The sequence below is a fragment of the Mchenga conophoros genome, linkage group LG2 (genome assembly GCF_057382185.1).
Source record: "Mchenga conophoros isolate Kocher_MC1m ecotype Shallow Benthic linkage group LG2, M_conophoros_male_GT1.1, whole genome shotgun sequence".
Lineage (NCBI taxonomy): Eukaryota > Metazoa > Chordata > Actinopteri > Cichliformes > Cichlidae > Mchenga > Mchenga conophoros.
In genome coordinates this window covers 29,982,643-30,005,571 of record NC_140527.1, presented here as the reverse complement: position 1 = coordinate 30,005,571, position 22,929 = coordinate 29,982,643, and the positions used below count along the sequence as shown (strand labels likewise).

General features: G+C 38.8%; 1 protein-coding gene across 2 annotated transcripts; it reads left to right on the top strand.

The window, feature by feature from the left end:
- The first annotated feature begins 618 nt into the window (after window positions 1-618).
- LOC146582230 (uncharacterized) lies at window positions 619-22,302 on the top strand. 2 transcript variants are annotated; one of them, XM_085293119.1, is made up of 9 exons: window positions 619-638; window positions 962-1,064; window positions 3,876-4,190; window positions 4,752-5,006; window positions 20,170-20,484; window positions 20,653-20,910; window positions 21,010-21,159; window positions 21,288-21,401; window positions 21,757-22,302. In XM_085293119.1, the coding sequence occupies exons 2-9, from the start codon at window positions 1,016-1,018 to the stop codon at window positions 21,930-21,932; spliced, it is 1,632 nt and encodes a 543-aa protein (XP_085149245.1). In that variant the 5' UTR covers window positions 619-638; window positions 962-1,015; the 3' UTR covers window positions 21,933-22,302. The 2 variants fall into 2 exon arrangements, with proteins under 2 accessions (XP_085149245.1, XP_085149251.1); XM_085293125.1 differs by lacking the exons at window positions 619-638; window positions 962-1,064; window positions 3,876-4,190; window positions 4,752-5,006 and adding an exon at window positions 18,952-19,114.
- Window positions 22,303-22,929: the final 627 nt, after the last annotated feature.

Genomic DNA, 22,929 nt, shown 5'->3' with positions numbered 1-22,929 from the left:
ATATACAGATGTAATAGTTTGAACGCACCCACATTGCCTAAACTATTTTTATTAAAAATTAAAAGCAAAAAAATAAAACATCAAAAGGCATTGTGTACCCTGTGCTCATCAGTCTACATTTTAAACATAGACATAAACATAGAGCAGGAGCACAATATAACCAAGAAGAGTTATTGAGAGGCTCTGTGTAATAAAAGCTACATGCATATTTGTGGTTTGACACTTTTTTGTGTTTCACTTCTTTCTGTGTGATGGTAACAGTTGCTGTGCAATGACATTGATGTCTCCTTTTATGGCGAAACCTAACATGAGACCTCGACACACAGAAATTTGGTACATTTCAAAACCACTGAAAAACACAACAATCATTAATGCCTGTGAAAGTGTTTCAAGGTTTGACAGGTAAAAATAATTGACTGTTTTTCATTAAATTGGTAGGCAGCTTCTTTCTTTTGTCTCTCTTTGCAGCTCTATTGTAGTCACATCCTGCCTGGTCAGTGTTCACACGTTCTTCCACCAACAGGAAACATGGTCAGTGTAGGTTGTGCCTTTTTACATCTTGGTAAAGTAGAAGAGTTTGTCTGAAAGCTGCCTGCTGAATAGGCTGAATGGAGAAGAAACACAGAAGCTGTGTTTGTGTAGGTGATGCTGATATCATATTATTATTTTATATTACTGATGATGCTATTATTGCATCATATCTGTGGTGAGCTGTATTTAATTGTTTGAAATATGCAGCAGCTGGGGTAATAAGTGTTGTCACTGAATCGATGATAATATTATCTTTAGTGTTCTGCAGCTTAAAGGTTGAGCTACACTTATGATAAATTTATACAAAAATAAAATTCATTATAAGTTTTCCTTGGATTTAAAGTTGCCTGGATATTAAATGAAAGCTCTCTTTGCTACAATCTCCACTGATGTTTGTGGATGATTACTATTTACACTTATCACATGTAAGGAATCACTCGGACAGCTGAAAACTGTACCAGCACGCATTGAACAGTGAGAAAAGATGGAAGCTGTGCTTGGATTGATGATTGTTCTACTGGGAGTTGCTCAGGGTGAGTTTTTCAGCATTTGAGATGCAACACTTTTATAATGTAAAAATCTTATATATCAACAGTGTGTTTTGAAGCCATGGCATGTGTTAGTACATTTGACTACTTGAAAACAGCCAAAGGATCTCTTGTCTTTTATTTGTTTATAAGTTCAGCTTATTTACAGTATGCACTTAAGGTAAAAACAAGCAGTGCTGAGTTATAGTCATGTTGGCAAATACAGATTTCCAACATGACTAATGTGTTCATCAGTTACAGTAGCGGTATGATGCAATAGTGTTGAGTGATATATTTTTTAAAGTTTTTAACTGGAAAAAATATAGCTGCAGATAAATGGAGAAATTCTTTACTTTGTGCATTCATTTTTAGAATTTAGGCAGTTTTTGTTCATCCTTGCTGCACAAAACCAACTTCTTCTTCAACTTCTTCTTCTTGTAGTTTTTGTGGTTGAAATGGAATTACCTCATAATGGAATCTTTTTACCTATTTTCTTTTTCCCACATCTAAGGATGTTTACTTTTCCAACTAAATGTTAAAACTTTAAATTAAAATTTCGTAAGGTACAAAAAGTAGCTTGGTTTATTCAAAATTTTATTGCCATGATTTCGTAATTGTAGTTGTCATAGGTGACATATTATACACTGTTTACTTACCAAATTGCTTTAGTAGTACTCTATTTTCTGCACTATAAGGCACATTTAGAATGCTTACATTTTCTCAAAAATCAGCAGTGCGCTTTATAATCCGGTGCGCCTCATGTATGAATTCTGGTTGTGCTTACTGACCTCGAACCAATTTTATGTGATAAACCGTTCTCAAAAATCTGTCAAAAAGATTTTTAGTACGACTTTGGTAAGCTACGAAGCCGCACTGCTGTCGGAGCATTATGGATAACATAGTCAGGAGCCTCACGGAGTCTGTTCAGGTCCTAAAGATAAATGAACACTGGGCCATCACTGGGAGTTAAAAACCTTCTAAATGCTTTCATCTTTAATATAATGATCAGCATTGCTGCTTTACCAGGTGTAACAATTAAGTTCAAAATCGAGGCATCCATGAAAACAGAATTTATTAAATTTAATGGAGTTAGAAGTTAGCAGGGAGTTAGCTCGCTAGTTTCCACCTAAACAGGATATACCATGTTCTGACTGAAAGATTTCGTAAACAAATTAAGACGTACAGCTCTGCTATCACTTCCGACATAAATGAAGAGAGAAACTAAACAGCAGTGACGTTTGTAATGTACAGAGATGGGCAGTAACTTCCAGTCAGAGAATGTTGCATATAATTAAATTTTTGCTAGATGCATAAAGTTAAAAGATTAAAACTAACAAAACAAGTTTTAAAAAGAGACTTTTCCATTTGGTTACATTTTGTATGATGGATTATGTAGAAAAAGTAGAATTGGGCTGAAAGATCTATCGCTTTATCACCTATTCAGGTTGTAAATTGTGTTTTTAAAAAGTAACTAAGTAATTAATTACTTTTGAAAATAAGTAATCAGTAAAGTAATGGGATTACTTTTGGGGGGAAGTAATCAGTAATTAGCTACTGATTACTTTTTTCAAGTAACTTGACCAACACTGGTAATGTACACTATATAAATGGTGTATATAGACAAAGGCATCTCTTAATATTTGAATTCAGGTGTTTTCGGTTACATTGCCGCAGGCATATTAAATCAAGCACCATACAGCCCACTTTTACAAACATTTGTGAAATAATGCAAAGCTTTAAAGGACTCCATGAATTGATCAAATAATGAAATAATACAATAAATCAAAATTCAAAGTATAAAACTAGGGACAAAAATTTTATAAAAAATAAAATGAATTGCAAATAGCAGTAGTAAAAAGACGAAACATAGCTATCAAGTTGAAGCCTTCAATTTGACACTATTATAAACTCATATTGTGTTTGTCTCATATGATTCTAATTACAGATGTAGGCCTGTCGCTGGTATTATTACATAGAGTAATGATGTGAAACCTTTCAAGTATAAAACTAGGGACTGCTCTCACTTCCAACATAGATGAAGACAGAAAACTAAACAGCAGTGACTTTTGTAGGGTTACTAAAGTTGGGCTGGTTGGTATATAATGATTTGCTACATGATCGCTAGTGACACAGCTATGTTAGCACAACATAAACACAGTGAAGCTAGAGGACGAATGCTAACTTTTTTCCACTCAATAAAAGTTAACGTGAGGGTTCCCGATGGTATTCGGACAAATGCAATCGCATGGCAGGATGCTATAAACAGACCAAACTTCAGTCAGGAGAACAACTGAGATAACCCATCCACAATAAAGGTTAGTCATTAATATACTGCAACAACACAGGAATAGAGCAGCTGAAAGAAGATTCAACATTCATGAATCAATGGTACGGAAATGGAAGAAGCAAGAAGAATGAGTTGAGCAAAATTGACTTATCTGACGCTTATCTGCCTTATGTATGAAAACAGACCCGTTCGGGGACAGTGCACCTTATAATCCAGTGTGCCTTATGATCTGAAAATATGGTATATTTAGTCGTTAAGATATCTCTAAATTTTGGACTTTACTACTGTAACGTTGCAAGTTTGTTGCAAAGTTTGTAGTGACCATGTTTGCAGTGACCGTGTACTGGTGCCTCCATTACCTGTGACATATAAGACACAATGCCAGGTATAATACCTTGTTTTTACACGTTATAACCAATTAACCCACTGTGAGTGAAATATTCAGAATTATTTTTTAATTGCTTCAGTGCTGCTTAATATCTTTTTTATTGTTGTTGTTTTTTTTACAAAAATATTTTTTGAATTTGCAGGTGTGGAAACTTACTGTGATGGCAGACAGGATGGAGCTCAGTGTTATGGAGCTTTGGGAGGAGCTGTGGACATCCAGCTGATGGACAGCACCTCAGAATTACCTAGATACCAATTATTAAAGAATTCTTTAAAAATAGTAGATGTGAAAAATAATCAGGTTAATATGATAGGAAACAGGTCTACCATTATTCCCAGTAATGGAACATTTAGGCTCAATAACCTGAGCAGCAATGACAGTGGTAATTATAGCCTTAAGACCTTTGATTCAGATGGAAAATCATCAGGCCAGCGGACTTTCAAGTTGATCTTTCAAGGTAATTTTTTCCATTTCAAGAAATGACTACAATTATTATATATAGTGCTTAACAAATGTATAAAAACATCAAACATTTTAAACTTTATAGATAAATACTTTATAGTGTTTAAAATATAATTTGGATTAAAGGGCTAATAAATATTGGTGCATGAAAAATCATAGAAACATAAAAAATATATTTGCTAATCATCAATAATGTTTATTTAAGGCAGGTGTGGTATAAACGTTGCATTAGATGGTAGCCTAATAAATGTGTTAAGCCCTGTAAATGTAACATTATTTTGGGTAATCTACATAACATATCATCTTATATAATATATCTCATATTCTGTGTGGTATAGATGGTCCTTTACTTTACAACATAAACAGCTTGAGGCAACTGTTGTTGTGATTTGTTGCTATTAATAAAATTAGATTAGATTAGACTGAATTTGAATATTTAATTGAAAATTCTAAATTTAACTGTATTTTGTGGCTACAATTCTCTTCCTTATATACTATTAAGAATGAACAGTTCTGACATATAATATCAAAACTCATCTGTGTGTGTTTCTCTCAGCTCCTGTGTCCTCTGTCCTGCTGGTCTCTGAGTGTCTGTCCCAGGGAGAGATGAGGGTGTCCTGCTCCTCTCAGGGAGGGGACAGTCCTCAGTACAGCTGGAGTCTGGATGGACGCACACTGACAGATGCTGAGCTCCTTTCTGGAAATAATAAGAGTAACAACATTATTCTGAAACAGCACGTCTCAGGACATCTGGTCTGCTCAGTGAGAAATCATGTCAATAGTGTCTCCAAAGAACAAAGGATATGCACTTGTGGTGAGTAAGAACATGATGCAAAAATATCTTAAGAGTTATGAGTTTTACATTTGTTATAAATTATTGAAACAGCAAATGAATTCCTCAGGATTCATATTCATTAACTGCACTTTATCTGATGGGACACACATTACAAAGTGGGTGCTTGCAACCAAAAATACCCTGTGTATTAAACCAACAATGGGCCCTATAAAAGTCTCTGACACTCCTCTAGGTAAGGAATCAATCCTCTAGTAGTATCACTTACTCCAATGGTAACTCAGTTATACATAAGTGAACCTGGTCAAAGCTCTAATTTAATGTGATATTTGTGTCTCTGAACAGATAACTCCTTACTTTTATGTGGTTTGAGAGCAGTGATGGGAATTCTCTTATTAATTGGGATTTTCATCTACTTTGCTTGGAAGAAAAAGAAAACTGAAAAAGCTGAAGTCTCTGCTGTCCCACAAATGATGGACTATCCAGACAACTCTGTTCTGATGGTTGAAATGAGAAGTTCTACTTCTTGCAATGTGTAGTGTCAACTTTGATCTACTGACATTTCACATCTCTGTGCGTGTGAAAATAACACTTAGATGACACGTATCTCTTGTTTTTATTCACTAATCATGTTTTACATTTACACAGCTTACACTGAATTACCATGAGAAGGTCTGAGTATCTTATGCATTTGTATTCTGTGGAAACTAATATAACAAATGTTGTAACTATAAGTAGAGTAGTCTTTTAATCTGAGACATTTTTTGGCCTAAAATCAAATACATATTACATAATTGCAAATAGAAATAATCAACCCACCAGAAACTACTGTTTGTACTAAACTGAATTTGAGCACTGTTGCAAGTGGTTGAAATCAACATCACTGATTCATACTGTGTACTTTTCTTTTGTTATTGCTACACTGTAACAATATATTTGCAGGACAGGTTTATTTATTGCTGCGTTTTCTTGCTTACCTTGTGTATCTGTCTGGTTCTGCCTTTTCTGTGTTTCCTTAACTTTCTGTCTTTGTGTCAAGCTCATATGTCATAGTCTAGGTATTAATGTTAGTCATTTCCTGTTTTAATTTGCCATCCCTTGTGCTTTGTGTTCTGTTTTGTTTCTCTTATTTCATTAGCCTGGGATAAGTGTCTGTACTCCCACCTCTTGCCTGTTCCCTCATCTTCCTATATGTTCATGTATGGCCTCAGTCTCATTTAGTTTCATGTTCTGTTCTTCCTCTAGACAGTGTGCCTCTTGCTGTGTGTTCTGCTGTTCATGTGTCCTACCAAGTAAACCTAGTTCATTAGTTCCTGTTTCTACCTTGATTGAATTATTCTATTCTGTATTTTAGTTTTTGTTCATTTAGCAATAAAGCTGTTTTGAGTTTAACTTCTGTCTTTGCGTCCTAACCTTCCTGCTACACAGCCAGTGACATGTGACACAGGAAGCATGATGTTTAGAGTGTGAAACAATAGCACAGTGTGACTGTCCATATCTTATCAAGATGTACAGTTTCAGAGCTTCTGCTTATAAGCAGATATGTCCACTTGCTTAGCCAAGTTTTGTTAAATTCAACCAGCAATTTTGTAAACAAAACATCTCAAAACCTTTGTTTTTAAATGGATACATGGACTGATACTGTGATGAGGTCAGAAACTGCAATAGATTTCAAACTTGTAGATGACTACTGTAAAACTGTTAACTATTAAATAGGTCAGTCCAAGAAAGCGTTGATGATAAAGAGTATTCTTATTGTTACAGCAAGTGTAAAATACCCTAAAAAACCTTTTATTGTCAAGAGCTGTTTATTTTGGGTTCCTCTAATACATTTAGGGCCTTTGAGGTAGTGCAATAAAAACTACATTCAATAAAATCACTTTAAACAGAATATGGTCAGACAAAGCTTTAAATGGCCAAAAAAAACCCCAATGAAAGCAGCATTATTTATATGTGTCAATGGAAGGAGCCATTATGTGAGATATTTACAATAGTTGTCTTGGTGTTATGCCTCCAATGTTCAGGTCTTAAAATGAAACGAGAAGCACTCAGAGTGTGCAAACCTCTACTAAGGCATTTACTTTGAAAGGAATAGTATTGTACTCAATTTGTTTACATTTATTCCTTTAAATGTTTTTGAAAAGTTTGTAGTACAATAAAATGGAATAGAGTAGACCGTTTTTGTCATTGTACATGTACAACCTAATTGCGGGTGCCCCACGCCACCTGTACAGGAATAAAATGAAGATAAGATGAAGAGAACGTGGTAATGGAGGATTTTTAGTGACTTATCAACCACAGCACATTCACCATTGGAGGTTTCTTTTTTTTTTTTTTTTTTTTTTTTTTTTAAATGACATCAGAAACAGCAGTATGCGACATTACGTGATGGCAGAGCTTCAGTTCATCCTTTGTCATTTTTTTTTTTTTTTTTTTTAATAAATAGGACAGGGGGAATGAATGAGAGAGAGAGGGGGAGAGAAAGAAAGAAAACCCAAGGGGAGAAGAGACGGTGAGAAGGGGGGGGAAGAGAGACAAAAAAAAAAAACTCCTGGGTCACCTGTATGGAGAAAAAACAAACAAACAAACAAACAAACAAACAAACAGAGGAGACAGCAAACAACAAAGAGCAACATAATAATAGAGAAAACAAAGCACCATCACAATAAACTAGCTAGTCATAGATATCAGTATTTACTAAGTAATAAACGATATTGTGCAGCACGCAAGATAGACAGCGCACAGTGTGCTTTGAGGCAGCAGCCAAGAAAGCTTTAGTCCGCGTCTGTGAATACCCATGTGTGCATACCTGTGTGGATCAGCATGCTTGCATTCCAAAGGTTTCTCCATGTAATGATCTGCTAGGGAGTGTGGGGGGGCCACAGCCCCGTCCTCCAGGGTGTGAAGCGGGTATGGAGGAGATCAAAACTCCAGACATCCAGAGGCCCCCAGAACACAAGAGACCATGGAAGACCAACAGAGGGGCAGCCGCGCCACTGTTCCAGTAAGAGCTGAGGAGAGTCCCAGATGAGGGCTCACTCAGCAGCCGCGGAGCAGAAGCCAGGGGGGGTTGCAGTGACGCGCCCGTGAGCTCCGCCGGCCCCCAGCTGCGCCTGAGTGACCGAGCCCTAGGCCGAGAGGCCGGGGGCACCCCACCTCCAAAGGGGCCCGAGCGAGCCCCAGGCCCCAGGCCCCGACAAGCGGCCGCCAAGGAGTGAGCCGGTGTGTACCCGGACGCCCACCCCCAGACACAAAGAACCACCAACACACCGACACCTGAGGGAGTCCGCCACCGGCAGGGGAAGTGGTGGTGGGTGGAGATAGGCCTCCAAACCTTGGAGGGCCTGAGGTGTCCCCAGAGAGGTGGCGTCTGATACCCAACCTGACATATAGACACAGACATACAGGCACACACAGACACAAACATCCATTCCCACCCTCATGCTCTCATATGCACTCACTCCACACTCAACCAACGTGGAGACAGACATAAAGAGACGCTGTACACACGATCACACTCCCCAAGCGTACTCTACAAACCGGGTCTAGGTACCCTTGCCCCTGGAGGGGGGAATTGCACCCAGACCCAGGTGGTGTTACCCTTTTCCCTGCGGTGGGGAGAGGCAGACCACCCCGACTCCGCAGCAGCAGGGAGGCCCCACACCCCAGACCGCAGTCGGACGGCCAACTCCTCCTACTAGCCCCCCCGCTCCAGCAGGCCGCAGAGAATGGGGGTGGGAGAAGACTCCAAACCTCCCTCCACCCGCTCATTGTAGTGTTGATGCATATGTGTTCTAAGGTGCAATTAAAACCCAGGAGGGCTTGGAGCTACCTGCCAAGGAGCAGCAGGTAAGCGCATGGTCCCTCCTGCTAGCCCTCAATGACTAAGTGTATTTAAAATTGAGAGGTGGGCAACGACGTCAGGGGTGAGGTATACACCCTGATGGTGATTTGGACTCCGTGATTGTGCCCACCCCCAAGATCCTATATGTATGTGTAATGAGAGTGTGAATAATGTGAATGTCTAAGTTGTGGGATAAAATTGAGGCAGAGGCAGCCAGAAGGGGACGGGGGGGGGGGGGGGGGGGGGGGGGGGTAGCCTCCTCTGCACCCTGGTGACATACCCCCACTCCAAGGCCCTGCATGTGTGGGTGGTTGTGGAGGAGCGGGAAGAGGGAGGCAGCTGGAGATGGGGAGGGAAGGAAGGGAGGGGCAGGTAACCCCTCCCTGGGGCCAGCTCCCCCGCTGACCCCAGTAGGCACTCCCACCCTCCGCGACCCGCCAGGGAAGGGGGGCCCAGGCCCATCAGACCGGGGCCCAGTGCAGTAGCGCCCCCCGGCTCCACAGAGCCCTGGACAGTCCACCCAACCCCACCACAGAGAAAACTGCACCCACCCCACCAACCACACATCTTCCAGACTACATAAGACGGTAAACGCCCAGGCTGAGATCTTCCTCCACCTCTCCTGTATCTCCCCCTCCTGCAGAGAGTTCCTGAGAGAAGAAAGCTCCTGCCAGATGTGACCATCCCCCCCACCAGTTGAAGAGCCCCCCAGGCGGCTCGATGCACCGGCGGCACCCTGCTCCAGGGCCGGGCCCCCATGCACCCACCCGCCCACAACCCCGGCAACACACCAACCAGGACCCGAGCCCCCGAGGCCCGGCCCGGGCCCCCGCCCAGAGACGGAGCACCCCCAGAACCTCACGCCCATCCCGGACCCACCCAGGGGCAGCCAGGTTGCCAGGTCAGTAACCCACGTCCGTCAGCACAGACCCTCCCCTAGCCCCGCTGCACGCAGCCGCGAGGAAACAGTCACCTGAGAGCCAACAGAGCCCCCAACCGGACGTGACCGCTACCCCGGGTTGAGCCCCCCAAGGAAGATGCCTCCGGGGAACCCCCCGACGCCCTAAGCCTGTCCCTACCCCCTCACCAATCACAACAGTGAAGGCGGGACCAAACTATGACCCCCCACCCCCACTAGGTGATGGAGCTGATAAAAGGGGCCCAGAGCAATTGATCTGATGTGGTGGCAGAGGCTGTGTCAAGACTAATGTAATCTAATAGATAATTTCTATATTGGTTAGAATTAAGATTATTTTTATTTTTCCAGTTCATGAGGACTGTTTTCTTGGCTATGCATAGGGCAGTGAAGATCATATGGGCTATATTCTTTTCTGAAGTGACATTATCTAAGCTGCCCAACAAACACACTAAGGGGGAGGTTGGAATGTTACATTTCAGACATTTTGATAAGTCTTCACATATCTCGCGCCAAAACTTTTGCACTGGTGGACAGAACCAAAGAGCGTGGATGTAATTGTCTGGTGTATTGCCTTGACAGTGTGAGCAGTTGTTGGAAGATGTAAAGCCCATCTTAAACATCCGATGACCTGTATAGTGCACTCTATGAAGTATTTTGTATTGTATTAATTGCAGACTGGGATTTTTAATTAATTTAAAAGTTTTTAAGCAAATCTGAGACCAGAAGTTTTGGTCTAGGTTGACTGATAAATCTGCTTCCCACTTTGCAGTAGGAAGGGATATTGATTTAGAAAGTGTTCTGTATATTTTAGATAATAATTTGGGGGATTTAAGAGTAAGAAAATGTGCCGCACTTAGTGGTGTTTGTAATTCAACTTGACTGAGGTTAAATTTCTTTTTTACTATGGATTTAATTTGTTGATATTCTAAAAACCTTGTCTTGTTGATCCCATATTGTTCAACTAGTCTGTCAAATGGAATAAATTCTGTTCCCTCTAATATATGTTCTAAGTATTTAATTCCTTTACAACTCCATTCTGGGAAATTAATCATATTATTGTTTTGTAATATGTCAGGGTTATTCCAGATAGGTGTACGTTTGCATGGGATTAATGAAGACTCCGTTATTTTTAGAAACTCCCACCATGCTGTCAGAGAAAAGCTGATGTTGATACTTTTAAAGCATTCATGTCTTTTGATGTTTGAGCTAATAAATGGTAGGTCTGAAATCTCTAGATCCTTGCATAGTGCCTGTTCAACATCTAGCCAGGGCTCAACTAAGAAGGTATGTTTTAACCATTCTGAGATGAACTGAAGCCTGTTGGCTAAGAAGTATTGGTGAAAATTAGGCAGATCTAATCCTCCTCTATCCTTGGTTCTTTGTAGCGTTTTTAAGCTAATACGCGGGGGTTTATCTTTCCAAAGGAATTTGGAAATATATGAATCCAGAGATCTGAACCAATCTTGTGATGGTTTGTTAGGGATCATCAAAAATAAGTAATTTATTTTTGGCAAGATCATCATTTTTATAGTGGCGACCCTTCCCATGAGTGATATGGGTAAAGATTTCCATCTAGTCAGATCGCCTTCTACTTTCTTTAGAAGTGGGATGTGGTTTAGTTTAGTTAAGTCTGAAAGCTTAGGAGAGATATTAATACCTAAATATTTAATATTTCCGGATTGCAGTGGGGCAGAGGAAGAATTATGGAAGGAGCAGTTAATGGGGAGAACTGTAGATTTTGGCCAGTTAATTGAATAATCTGAAACTCTTGAAAACCAGTTTATTAAAGTAATTACCTCAGAGAGGTTGGTTTGTGTGTTTTGCAGAAAAAGCAACACATCATCCGCATAGAGACTGATTTTATGTTCTATGTTCTTACATTTTATGCCCTTAATTGTTGTAGCCTGTCTAAATGCTGCTGCTAGAGGTTCGATAAAAATTGCAAAAAGTGAGGGGGAGAGTGGGCATCCCTGTCTGGTGCCCCTCAGGAGACAGAAGCTGGAGGATGTCTGGTCATTTGTTCTGATACGAGCCGTTGGGGAATTGTATAATATTCTTATCCAGTTTATGAAAGAGTTTCCAAAACCAAATTTGTGTAAAGTTGCGAATAAAAATTTCCAATTAACTCTGTCAAATGCTTTTTCTGCATCTAGAGATAATATTATGGTTTCAATGTTTTTATCGTATGAGTAGTCTATTAAATTAAGTAATCTACGAGTGTTTGTTGAGGAGTGCCGACCTTTTATGAAACCAGTTTGGTCAGGATGAATTAAGAGGGGGGTCATTTTCTCTAATCTCTTTGAGAGAGCTTTGCAGATTATTTTAAGGTCTACATTTAAAAGAGAAATTGGACGATAGCTTGAGGGAAATAAAGGGTCTTTGCCTGGTTTTAGCAGGAGACTAATGTTGGCAGAATTCATATTTGGTGGTAGTCTGCCCTTTTCCTCGATTTCCTGCAACATGCTGTGGAATACTGGTGCCAAAATTGTCCAGAATTCTTTGTAGAATTCTGCAGGGAAGCCGTCTGGACCTGGAGCCTTATTATTGGGCATGGGAGGTTTCACAAGCAACAAGATGAGTAATGAGAAACCTAAGCCAACTCCACCCTTTCTTGCATAGCCTAGGTGTGGGGGGTCTGGGTGGAGGCACAGGAGAGACACATAGCTACTCTCAGCTCATGCTTGAAGGTGACAGTTTGTGGCAATAATGTTCACTCTGTTGGGTTGTCAGGACAAGTGCACAGCAAAATCTCCAGTGTTAAATTAACACTAGAGAGTGTCTATATGGGTCCACACCTCTGAGTGTAAATTAACACTTTTGACAGTGTTATATGTTTAAAAGTAACCTAGTCAGTTTTGAAGATTAACAATGGCTAACACTGAGCAGTGCTGATTTTCTAACACTGGAATATTTCTAACATTTTGAGTTATTACTTTTAAAATATTTTAACTCAGTTACTAACTCAGTTACTTTTTTGAAGAAGTAACTAGTAACTAATGCCACAACAACCATGCCACGTTCACAGCCACAAAATCAGCTTTCTTACGTATTTGAATGCTCAGTTTGAACTTCAGCAGGTAATCGTGATCATGTCTACTGTCGTGTTGGTTGGTTAGATTTGTGTTAACTGGAAGAAACCAGCAGAATAAGGCTTAGAGAGGGGTGGCCATCTGCCGCAACCAGTTGAGGGCGAGCAGATGAAGACAGGACAAAAACACACTGTAGAAGAGAGCCAGAGATTAACAATAACTAATAATTAAATGCAGATTGGTGTAGAAACACATTGTGGAATAATGTCTGGAGTGGTGGAGATATGCTCTGGAGAGAATAAGAGTGAAATTCAGTAGAAACAAGACATAATACATGTGTGTGGATGTCAGGGAGATGGGTGAAAAGGTAAAAATGCAACAAGAAAAGGTAGTGATAGTGGATGAATTTAAATAACAAAAAATCAAAGCAACAGACAATGCATTAGAGAGGTAAGGAAGAGAGTGGTGGCAGGTTAAACTGGGTGGAGATGAGTGTCTGGGCTGATATGTTACAGAAGAATAGTAGCATAAGTGAAAGGGAAGCTTTATGAGATTATAGTGAGACCTGCTATGATGCATGGTTTGAAGAGTGTGCTGTTGTCAAAAAAACAAGAGACAGAGCAAATTTAATGTTTTATTTCCTTTTTCTTACTTTAGTCTGGCTTCCTTCATATATACATATATATATATATATATATATATATATATATATATATATATATATATATATATATATATATATTTATCTTCATCAGTACAGACTTATAATATATGGGAAGAGCACAATACAATCAATACGAATAATAGCTCGATTATGTAACAGCTACATGTGTACTTGTGGTTTTGTATGGTGACTATTAATGCTGATTGACTTCATTTTATTCATTATTAGAATCTACTTGCATGCACATAACCTTAACACACAAAACTTCAGCAACACAACGATCGTGAATGTCTGTGAATGTGTTCTGAGGTTTGAAGTATTCTATTTTTTAAATGTATTAAACAATATATATATATGGCTTTATTATACAGCGTATTTTTGTCATTTCTGTGTTCAATTAGCTTCAAACTGGATATAAATCAGTTGTAAATATTAAAAGTACTTTTGAGAATTGGGTTTCTCTGACATACATCTTGCCTGGTCTGAGTTCACACATTTTTATTTGAAGCCGGTCACCAACAGGAAACCAGTTGTGCCTCTATGCACACAGTGTGCAAAGAGGCCTGCTTGCATTTATCCTGTGCTGTTTGCATCTTGGTAAAGTAGAGGAGTTTATCTGAAAGCTGCTGGCTAAGTTGACAGAAAGTGAACAGAGAGGAAAGAACTTAAAGAAGTCCAGACGCTTTTCTTTCCAAGCTCCTTAGACTACGATGACCTGGATGACTGAGAACCTTCACAGACAAACAGAGAGGAAACACGAAGCTACATTTGGACTGCGGGTGGTGCTATTAGGAGTTTCTTATGTTTAGCTCTGTTTAATTATTTAAAATATGCAATAGCTCTGTTATCAAGTACAGTCACTGAGTAGCTTTTAATAACATCCTTTGTGTTAAGTTCTGCAACTTAAAGCTTCACCTATGCTTGTAAAACTTTACACAAAAAAGAATTCATTGTAATTCTTGGTACATTTTGATGTACCACTGACTGTAACTATAATTGTGGCTGATGTAGCTGCTGTATGATGAGGCTAATTAATATTTATACTTTGACAGCTACTGAATGTGTCAATAGACTCTGTGAGAAGCAAAGTTGGGTGATTTTGACACCATCTATTGATATCATGTTACTGTAATCACATTGCAATTTTCATTACACTGTTATGACCCCTCATTTGTCTGTGAAGTCTAGGGGGCACAAGGGTGTAACACACAAGGGCAACAGCACAAGCCATACATAAGCCCATAAACGATGAGTCAAAGATTTATTTTACAATTTTACAAACAACTATTTACAATTAACTTAAGTAGGAGGAGAAAAGGAAGCAAATTCATCTTCAGGGTCTCCAAGGACAAAACAACAAACAAAAAATCCTCCTGGAAAGAAACGAACACACTAAACTCTAAAGTGAAACAAAAAAACACAAACAAAGAAAAACAAAACAGCAGAAAAGGTTTGCATGAATAAAAATAGTGAAGGAACCATCACTATCTACTGGCACGGATATCAGTGAAACTGAGACAGGGAAAGTGGATTCAGAAGGTTTGTCTTTTAGATGGGGATCTTCCCTAAAGTCACTGGAACAGTTTCAGCATGTTAGTATAACACAGGCGTGTCTGCTTCCACTGTGCAGGTGTGTGGAGAGTCTGGTGTAATTTATGCTGCTTTTAACTTAACCCTGACCTGAAAATTTTGCTGAAAACAACTCTGTGTGGGTACCAACACTAGCACTTGTCAGCAGGTTGAAAAAAAAAAAAAAACACTGAACAGTTTTCCTATCATATAGCGTTTTTATGTTACTTTGAGAAAAGAAGAGGCTCGGAACTGTGTGACAACATCAAGGACAAACACTTTTAGCAGCCCTCACACATTATGTCCAAACAGCAGCTCAGCAGGGATAAAACTGAGAGATATCTGCTTAGCCTTGTGAGCAGCAAACAGCAGGAAAGCAAGACCTTTACCCCAGTGTCTCTCAGTCTCAAGGCAGTATTTGTGCATCATGATCTTTAAAGTTTGATGCCAGATGTTTGTTTGAGGCTAGAGATTTTATTTTCGAAATACCTAAAGATTGCAGATCCACACAATCAACAATTACACACTCTAAAGACTCACCAACTGCAGAATGATAGGAACAGGTTGCACAAAGTGGTCACACTTACCAGCAATTTGACAAGTGCTACAGGTTTAGCTACATCAGTTTTAAGACCCAGCCAGAAAAACTGTTCCCAGCACTCAGCCAATGATGGAGGATGCGGTCATGTTTTTTTAACTTCTAAATGATCAGACTGTGAATGTTCATGGGCTAGCTGCAACACACCTTGGCTGTACCCCTTGGGAACTACCATCTGCCATACCACACCCTAGTCCTCATCTTGATTTTCCTGCTTTAACTTAGGCCCATTTGTGCATAAACAGGTCATCTTTCAAGAAGATGCCTTTTTTCTCACTTGTTGTTTCTGTTACTTTTATAAAATATTTAGCAAGTGTAGCATCAGCTTTCTTGGCTTTCCTCGGGGATCCATTGACATAAGTAATTAATGGAAGACTTACAGATGTAGCATTAACTGTGTTCTGATCACAGACTGTGGACTCTGAAGGGCTGACTGGGGATAATTTATCCTCTGTCAGGTAAAGAGAGAAGCCCTTAACTTTTCTCTGACAGTGTTAGTGAGCTCACTGTGTGTTTCTAATTTTAGAGATAACTTAGATAACTGCTTGAAGAAAGCGTGAATAAATTAGTGCACTAATTGTGGTCTACCAAGTGATGCACAGCACTTCAGAAATATCTAGACACCAAATAAATACATTTGCTCTAAGTTTTTTTCACTTTTTTTCCAAGTGACCATGATAACATGAGAAACTTAAGTTAGCTTGAGAACAGGAACATTACAGTGAAAAAGCATGCTTAGAAAAGTGTGAATAGCACAGTGTGGCTGCACATATTTTATCACCTTGTACAATATGTGTACTTCCTTTGCATTGCTGTGAACCAGGGGTGTCAAACTCAAATACACAGTGGGCCAAAGTTCAAAACTGGAACAAAGTCGCGGGCTAACGTTAATATTTATTGAAATATATTTATTCCTCCAGATATAAGAATGAATCTTTTCTTATGGACTCAAACACATTTTGCTAAAAACTGAATATGGAACAAGCAAAGCTTAATACTAAACAATATATATATTAGCTGTATAATACCAGTAGGCCAGCTCTGATAGTAATTTGGTATTGCTTCGCGGGCCAAATGTAATTAGGCTGCGGGCCAAATTTGGCCCGCAGCCTAATTACAAGCATCTTCAGTAACAAAACATCGTGAAACTCGAGTCTTTAACTAAACAGAATGACATTGTGATAGGATCCGACACTGATTGTAATACATCTCAGTGCATCTGACCACTGTGAAGCCATCATATACAAACGGGTCAGTACAAGACGTCAACATAAGAGAGCTGACAAAATGTTAACCCTTTAAAAACTGAGCCATGAGATAAGTGCCAGAAAATTCTAAATGTTTGAAAGTTGAGAGTTTCAATTGCTTAAAAGTGTATTGTGCAATTTATTTAGGGCTTTCACAGGAAAAAAAATCACACAGATGATATAGAATTTTAGAAAAAACTAAAAAAAAACCTGTATGTATCAAATATGATATACTAGACAATAAGGGGTTCTCAGATTGATGACAGAATAATATCAATATTATTATTATCACTATGTTAACCAGTGTAAAAATGCCCAAATATAATTTAGCATGGACAGAGGGCATGGACAAAAGAAAGAAAAAAGAATCTCACATAACTAATTGTTGTCAGTGTTCATGGAAACAAAGGTGTAACTAGGCAATGAAAAGTTTGAAGCAGTATTATTATTCTGTTCCAGGAGAGAGTGCCATTATATGAAAGAACAGTTATTCCTCCAATGTTCAGGTTTTAAAATGAAATCATAAGAACTGAAATCCAACTTCATTGCAGTTGTTACCAGAGATGGGCAGTAACGCGTTACTTGTAACGCGTTACTGTAATCTGATTACTTTTTTCAAGTAACGAGTAAAGTAAGGGATTACTATTGCAAAATCAGTAATTAGATTACCGTTACTTTCCCGTAGGAACGCTGCGTTACTGCGTTACTAAAACCGTGATTTTTTTTGCGAGAATGTCTCATGACAGTGACGTAAGTAAGTGCGACGTTGGTGACAGCAGCTGTGTGCAGATCAACAATGGATAATATATCGAGTGCGGGAGAGAGTATGAGCGTGCAGCGTTTAAAGTGTGGAAGTACTGACCTTACTTTGAGTTTGATTCCATAAAAAGTGACAAAAACATTAGCGTCCATCGTGCGTGGGAAGAAAACTTCTTTTTACAGCGAAAAAAACCCCTAAACTTCCGAGCAAGCACCGAGTAGCTACGACGTGATGGGAAACTCACAGAGACACTCGCGCGGATTCTTCAACTGACCGCAGCACACCTGCACCAGGGTAACCCTCCGCCTACCCTGCTCCTGCTTTACAGGTGAAAATAGAGCAAAAGGACTGCTGAGTCTTTGACTTTATTTATTTTCTGCTGTGTTTTACTTGCATCTGTTTGAAAGAGTGAGTGAAAACACAAAAAATATTTTATTTTATGTGCTGGAATGTGTAGAAAATAGGTTTAAATGTTAAACTAATTTATTCAAGTCAGAGAATGTTGCATATAATTAAATGTTTTGCTTGATGCATAAAGTTAAAAGATTAAAACTGATAAAACAAGTTAAAAAAAGAGACTTTTCCATTTGATTACATTTTGTATGATGGATTATGTAGAAAAAGTAGAATTGGGCTGAAAGATCTATCACTTTATCACCTCTTCAGGTTGTAAATCGTGTTTTTAAAAAGTAACTAAGTAACTAAGTAATTAATTACTTTTGAAAATAAGTAATCAGTAAAGTAACGGGATTACTTTTTTGGGGGAGTAATCAGTAATTAGTTACTGATTACTTTTTTCAAGTAACTTGACCAACACTGGTTGTTACAGTATATGGGTGACGTATTTTGGTGGATTATACGTCTTGTTAAGATTTGTACAGTTATACTTCACATGCTAAAAATCTGAAATGACCCCTTGTTCAGCTTTAAAGATGAATGAATGAACCATTATTTAATTTCAAGAATACATTTTAGAACTGTATATTTTATTCAGTAATCTTAGATTTTAAACATGGAGTTAACTGCTATACTGCACAGTGTGTGTAAACACAAAATGTGCTGGTTGACCTGTTTGTCACGGGTTAGACATGTTTTTTTTTTTACAGTGTTTATAGATGAATAGATTATTTTTTATGGGCCAATTTATATTTTAGGCATGCTCAAAACATCACTTAGTAATAAATAATAAATGCTTCCCCTCCCTTCCTCGCAATCCATCACACATGAATCTTTTTTCTTGAAAGCTAAAAGAGGAAGGAAAACCGACACCACTTCCTTTTATCCCCTCAGTGCATGAATATACAAGTACAACTTCAAAACCGGACGCCAACGTTTTCACTCGCCTCTGAGGCTGCTTACTAACAATTTGGAGTCCGTTCAGAGCACCACACCCACCTTTGTTTTTGATGGAAAAGCTGCTGACTTGATCAACACAGGCTGAACAGACATGGAAGCTGCAGTTGGACTGTTGCTGGTGTTGCTTGGAGTCTCTCATGGTGAGTAACTTATTTTTGTCATGTCGTCTCTACTTATTAATTTCATAATCAATAATATGTTTCCTGCCATGATTAAAAAGGAGAGAGAGATAAGAAAGAGCTATATTTAGCTAAAGATATTTTGTTCAACATATGTTGAACACAAACTATAGATCCTGTCGTACTATCGATCCAATACCAATAACGGTGCTGGTATCAATACTATTGATATTTGTGACAAAACATACTAATTTGAGTGCCCTGTTAACGAAGGCTATACCTTCATTAACAGGCCATATAGGCTATAGCAATAAAAATGAAGTAAGACTATGATGGTATAACAATAAGGCAACATGTTTCATCAACAAAACCCTAAAGCTACAGCAGCTAAATCATGCGAAAATGCAGTGTGAATGCCGTGTAGTGGAATCTGAAAACAGCAGAAGAAGGAGAGCCATCTGTTGAAAAAAGGTGTAGAAGCTGAACTCTGCTTTATTTGAAAGACTATACTGAAGAGTGTCAAGAAATCAGCCCATTTTGCTGACAGGAACCACATTATCAGTGTGATCACCAGTTTTGCTTGCCGGGCTGAGCCATGTTTTAGCTCGGTGAGATGAGCAGCCGTTCTCAGACCAGACCATGGGACAGATGCTGCACATCTTCCCTGCTTACATGTAATCTGCTTTCTTGACACTCTTCAGTGTAGTCTTTCAAATAAAGCAGAGTTCAGCTTCTATACCTGTTTTCAACAGATAGCTCTCCTTCTTCTGCTGTTTTCAGATTCCACTACACGGCATTCACACTACATTTTCGCAGGAAGTGCAACTTTTTCTAGTTGTATAATTTGAATTTGTAATTTTCTAGTTTTAGTTTGTAACTGTTCATCAGCACAGGGAAAATAGTGCTGCTAGCTGAACCTTAACTGTGATTCACAGACCTGTATAATGTTCATCTGTGACAGACAGTGGGCACAAAACCGTCATTTTTGGTTTAGGTAGACATTTGCAGATTTTGCCAAACTCAAATTTGTAACTTAAAAACAAACAAACCAACTGTGTATCCTTTTTTGTTTGCAGGTGTGGAAACTCACTGTGATGGCAGATGGGATGGAGCTCAGTGTTATGGACCTTTGGGAGGAACTGTGAAAATCCAGCTGATGGACAACACTTCAGAAATTAATAAATACAATTTGTTAAAAAATACATTAAAAATATTAAATGTAAGAAATAATAAGGTTACTTCTAATTCTATAAGAGTGGATCTTTTTCCCAGTAGAGGAACATTTAGGATCAATAACCTGAGCAGCTCAGACAGTGGTAATTATACCCTTCAAACCTTTGACTCAGATGGAAGATCATCAGGCGGGTGGACTTTACAGTTGTTCATTCAAGGTAAATGTTGGGAAATTAAGCCATTAATAGATTTTTGGTAATCCATATAATACATCTCACAAAATTTCAGATACATGTGTTTTTTGCGTTCCCTGTTTTTCATTAGAGACTATAAAGAATGACCAAATACTATTTTAAAAAACTGATCTGTGTGTGTGTTTCTCTCAGCTCCTGTGTCCTCTGTGGTGCTGCTCTCTGAGTGTCTGTCCCAGGGAGAGATGAGGGTGTCCTGCTCCTCTGAGGGAGGGGACAGTCCTCAGTACAGCTGGACTCTGGATGGACGCACACTGACAGATGCTGAGCTCCTTTCTGGAAATAATGAGACTAACATCATCACTCTGAAACAGCACGTGTCAGGACATCTGGTCTGCTCAGTCAGTAATAATGTCAGTAATGTCTCCAAAGAGGAGAGAATATCGACCTGTGGTGAGTGAGAATATAAATAATCTGATATATATATGATAATTACTAATTCATTAATTAATACAGTAACTTTGCATGAATTATGTGTTTTATTGCTCATAGGCTTTATTTTCATTAACTGTACTTCAGTCAATGGGACACAGATATCACGGTGGGTGTATAAAGCTAATAACACCCTGTGTACTCCACCAAAACAGACTTCTGTGGGTAAGGATTATGGAACTACCATCAGTGATGAGCCATGGTACATTAGTAAGTAAAAAGTAACTTCAGATCCATTGATGTAATTTTCTCCTTTGCTCATTCTCTGTCTTGATAAAAAACCAACATGTTTTCTGATTCAACCTGCTATCTGTTTGTGCCTTTTATTTTTGAAACAGGAAATTTGCCACTGATCGGTAGTGTTCTCTCAGCGCTGGTAATTTTCTTGGTTGTTGGTGTAGTAGTCAAATGTGCTTTGAGGAAAAAGCAAAACAGCAAACCTACAAAAAAGGGTACACTTTATTTCATCACTTATTTTGCTCAGATTGCTTTTTTGTTTTTTAGGATATACGGAATAGTAAGCTTTTTAAATACATTTTTGATTTCTTGTCAAGAGTTTATTGATAACTCTGTCATATATCAGTTAAATATGCAGATACTGCTATCCTGCTACAATTAACACAAAAACCTGTGAAACAGCTCTGTCTAAACAAAGCAAAATCCACAAACTATAAACTCTAAAGCTCGCTAAAGAACCCATGTCATATTTTGTGTGAGTCATTTTATGTTATCTACTGTCTTTGTATTCCTTTAATCATTCACTTATTTTAATACTATATTTGAACCATCCCTTTTGCTACTTTGCAGAGGAAGAAGATGACCAGGAAGTCTTTGCTGATGTCAAGTTTGTCAAAAGGCAGGCAAACCAAGCTGAGAAAAAAGCTGCTGTGGAGTACGGCCAAGTAAAGTCTGCAAAGCGACCTCGGAGGCCTGAACCAGCAGGAACTGATTGTGTGTATGCTAACGTCCATAAAGTCAGGTGAAGAAGTGCTCAGTGCTTTTGGACAGACAGCTCCACTGAAAGTAGCTGGAGTGAGGAGCTGATGTTAAGATGCCTAAAGGTCCTTCATTTAATGTAAATTCCCCGTATAAAATACAAACCATAGCTTATAAGGTTTAATGTATTGGACTATTTAACTGTCACTTTTGTAATATATCAGGTCATTAACACAACTATTGTTACATGACCTCTTGATTTAATTACAAACACTGAGTGTTTTCTGCATCTGTACTCTGTGGAAGCCTTTGACTAGTTCTTCACTTGGTAAAGGTTCGACCAACATGTAAATGGAAACATGATAAAGAGAAAGCATTTTAACATTTATGAAAATATAACTGTAAATAAAGCGTCTTTTGTACCACACTTGTTATGTGAACAAAAATGTAGCTTTTCATATATTTTGGTTTTTGCACAGATACACTATAACAGTGTAATTGTAGAATATAAATGGGATATACCCCTGAGAGTGAGTACATAGTAGTGGTGGACAAGCAGAAGAGAAAGACTGTAGTGACAGATGTGGCTATACCAAGTGATAGCAACATCTGGAAGAAGGAACACAAGAAGCTTGAGAAATACCTAGGGGTGAGAGGGAAGCTAGAGAAGATTTGGAAGGTTAGGCCAGCAGTGGTCCCAGTGGTAATCAAAACACTTGAGGCTGTGACTCCCAAAATGGGCAAGCAGCTCAGAGATTCCATGAACAACATCCGAGATCTGTGTCCAGAAGAGCACAGTCCCAGGAACAACAAAGATCAGATCATCAAACAAATTTAAATAAAAGACAATGATAAGACAAATAAACAGAAAATGGGAGGATAAAATCCAAACCTACATAGCCCTGTGTGAAAAACTTGTGGGACATTTAGAGACCTATTAAGATCTATTAAGATGGTGGTTTATAGCAGTTGACACATGGCTGTGAGTATTAGGATGTGGAGTCCGCTTGCCTGATATGTGTCCACTTGAACAAAAGCTTTTAG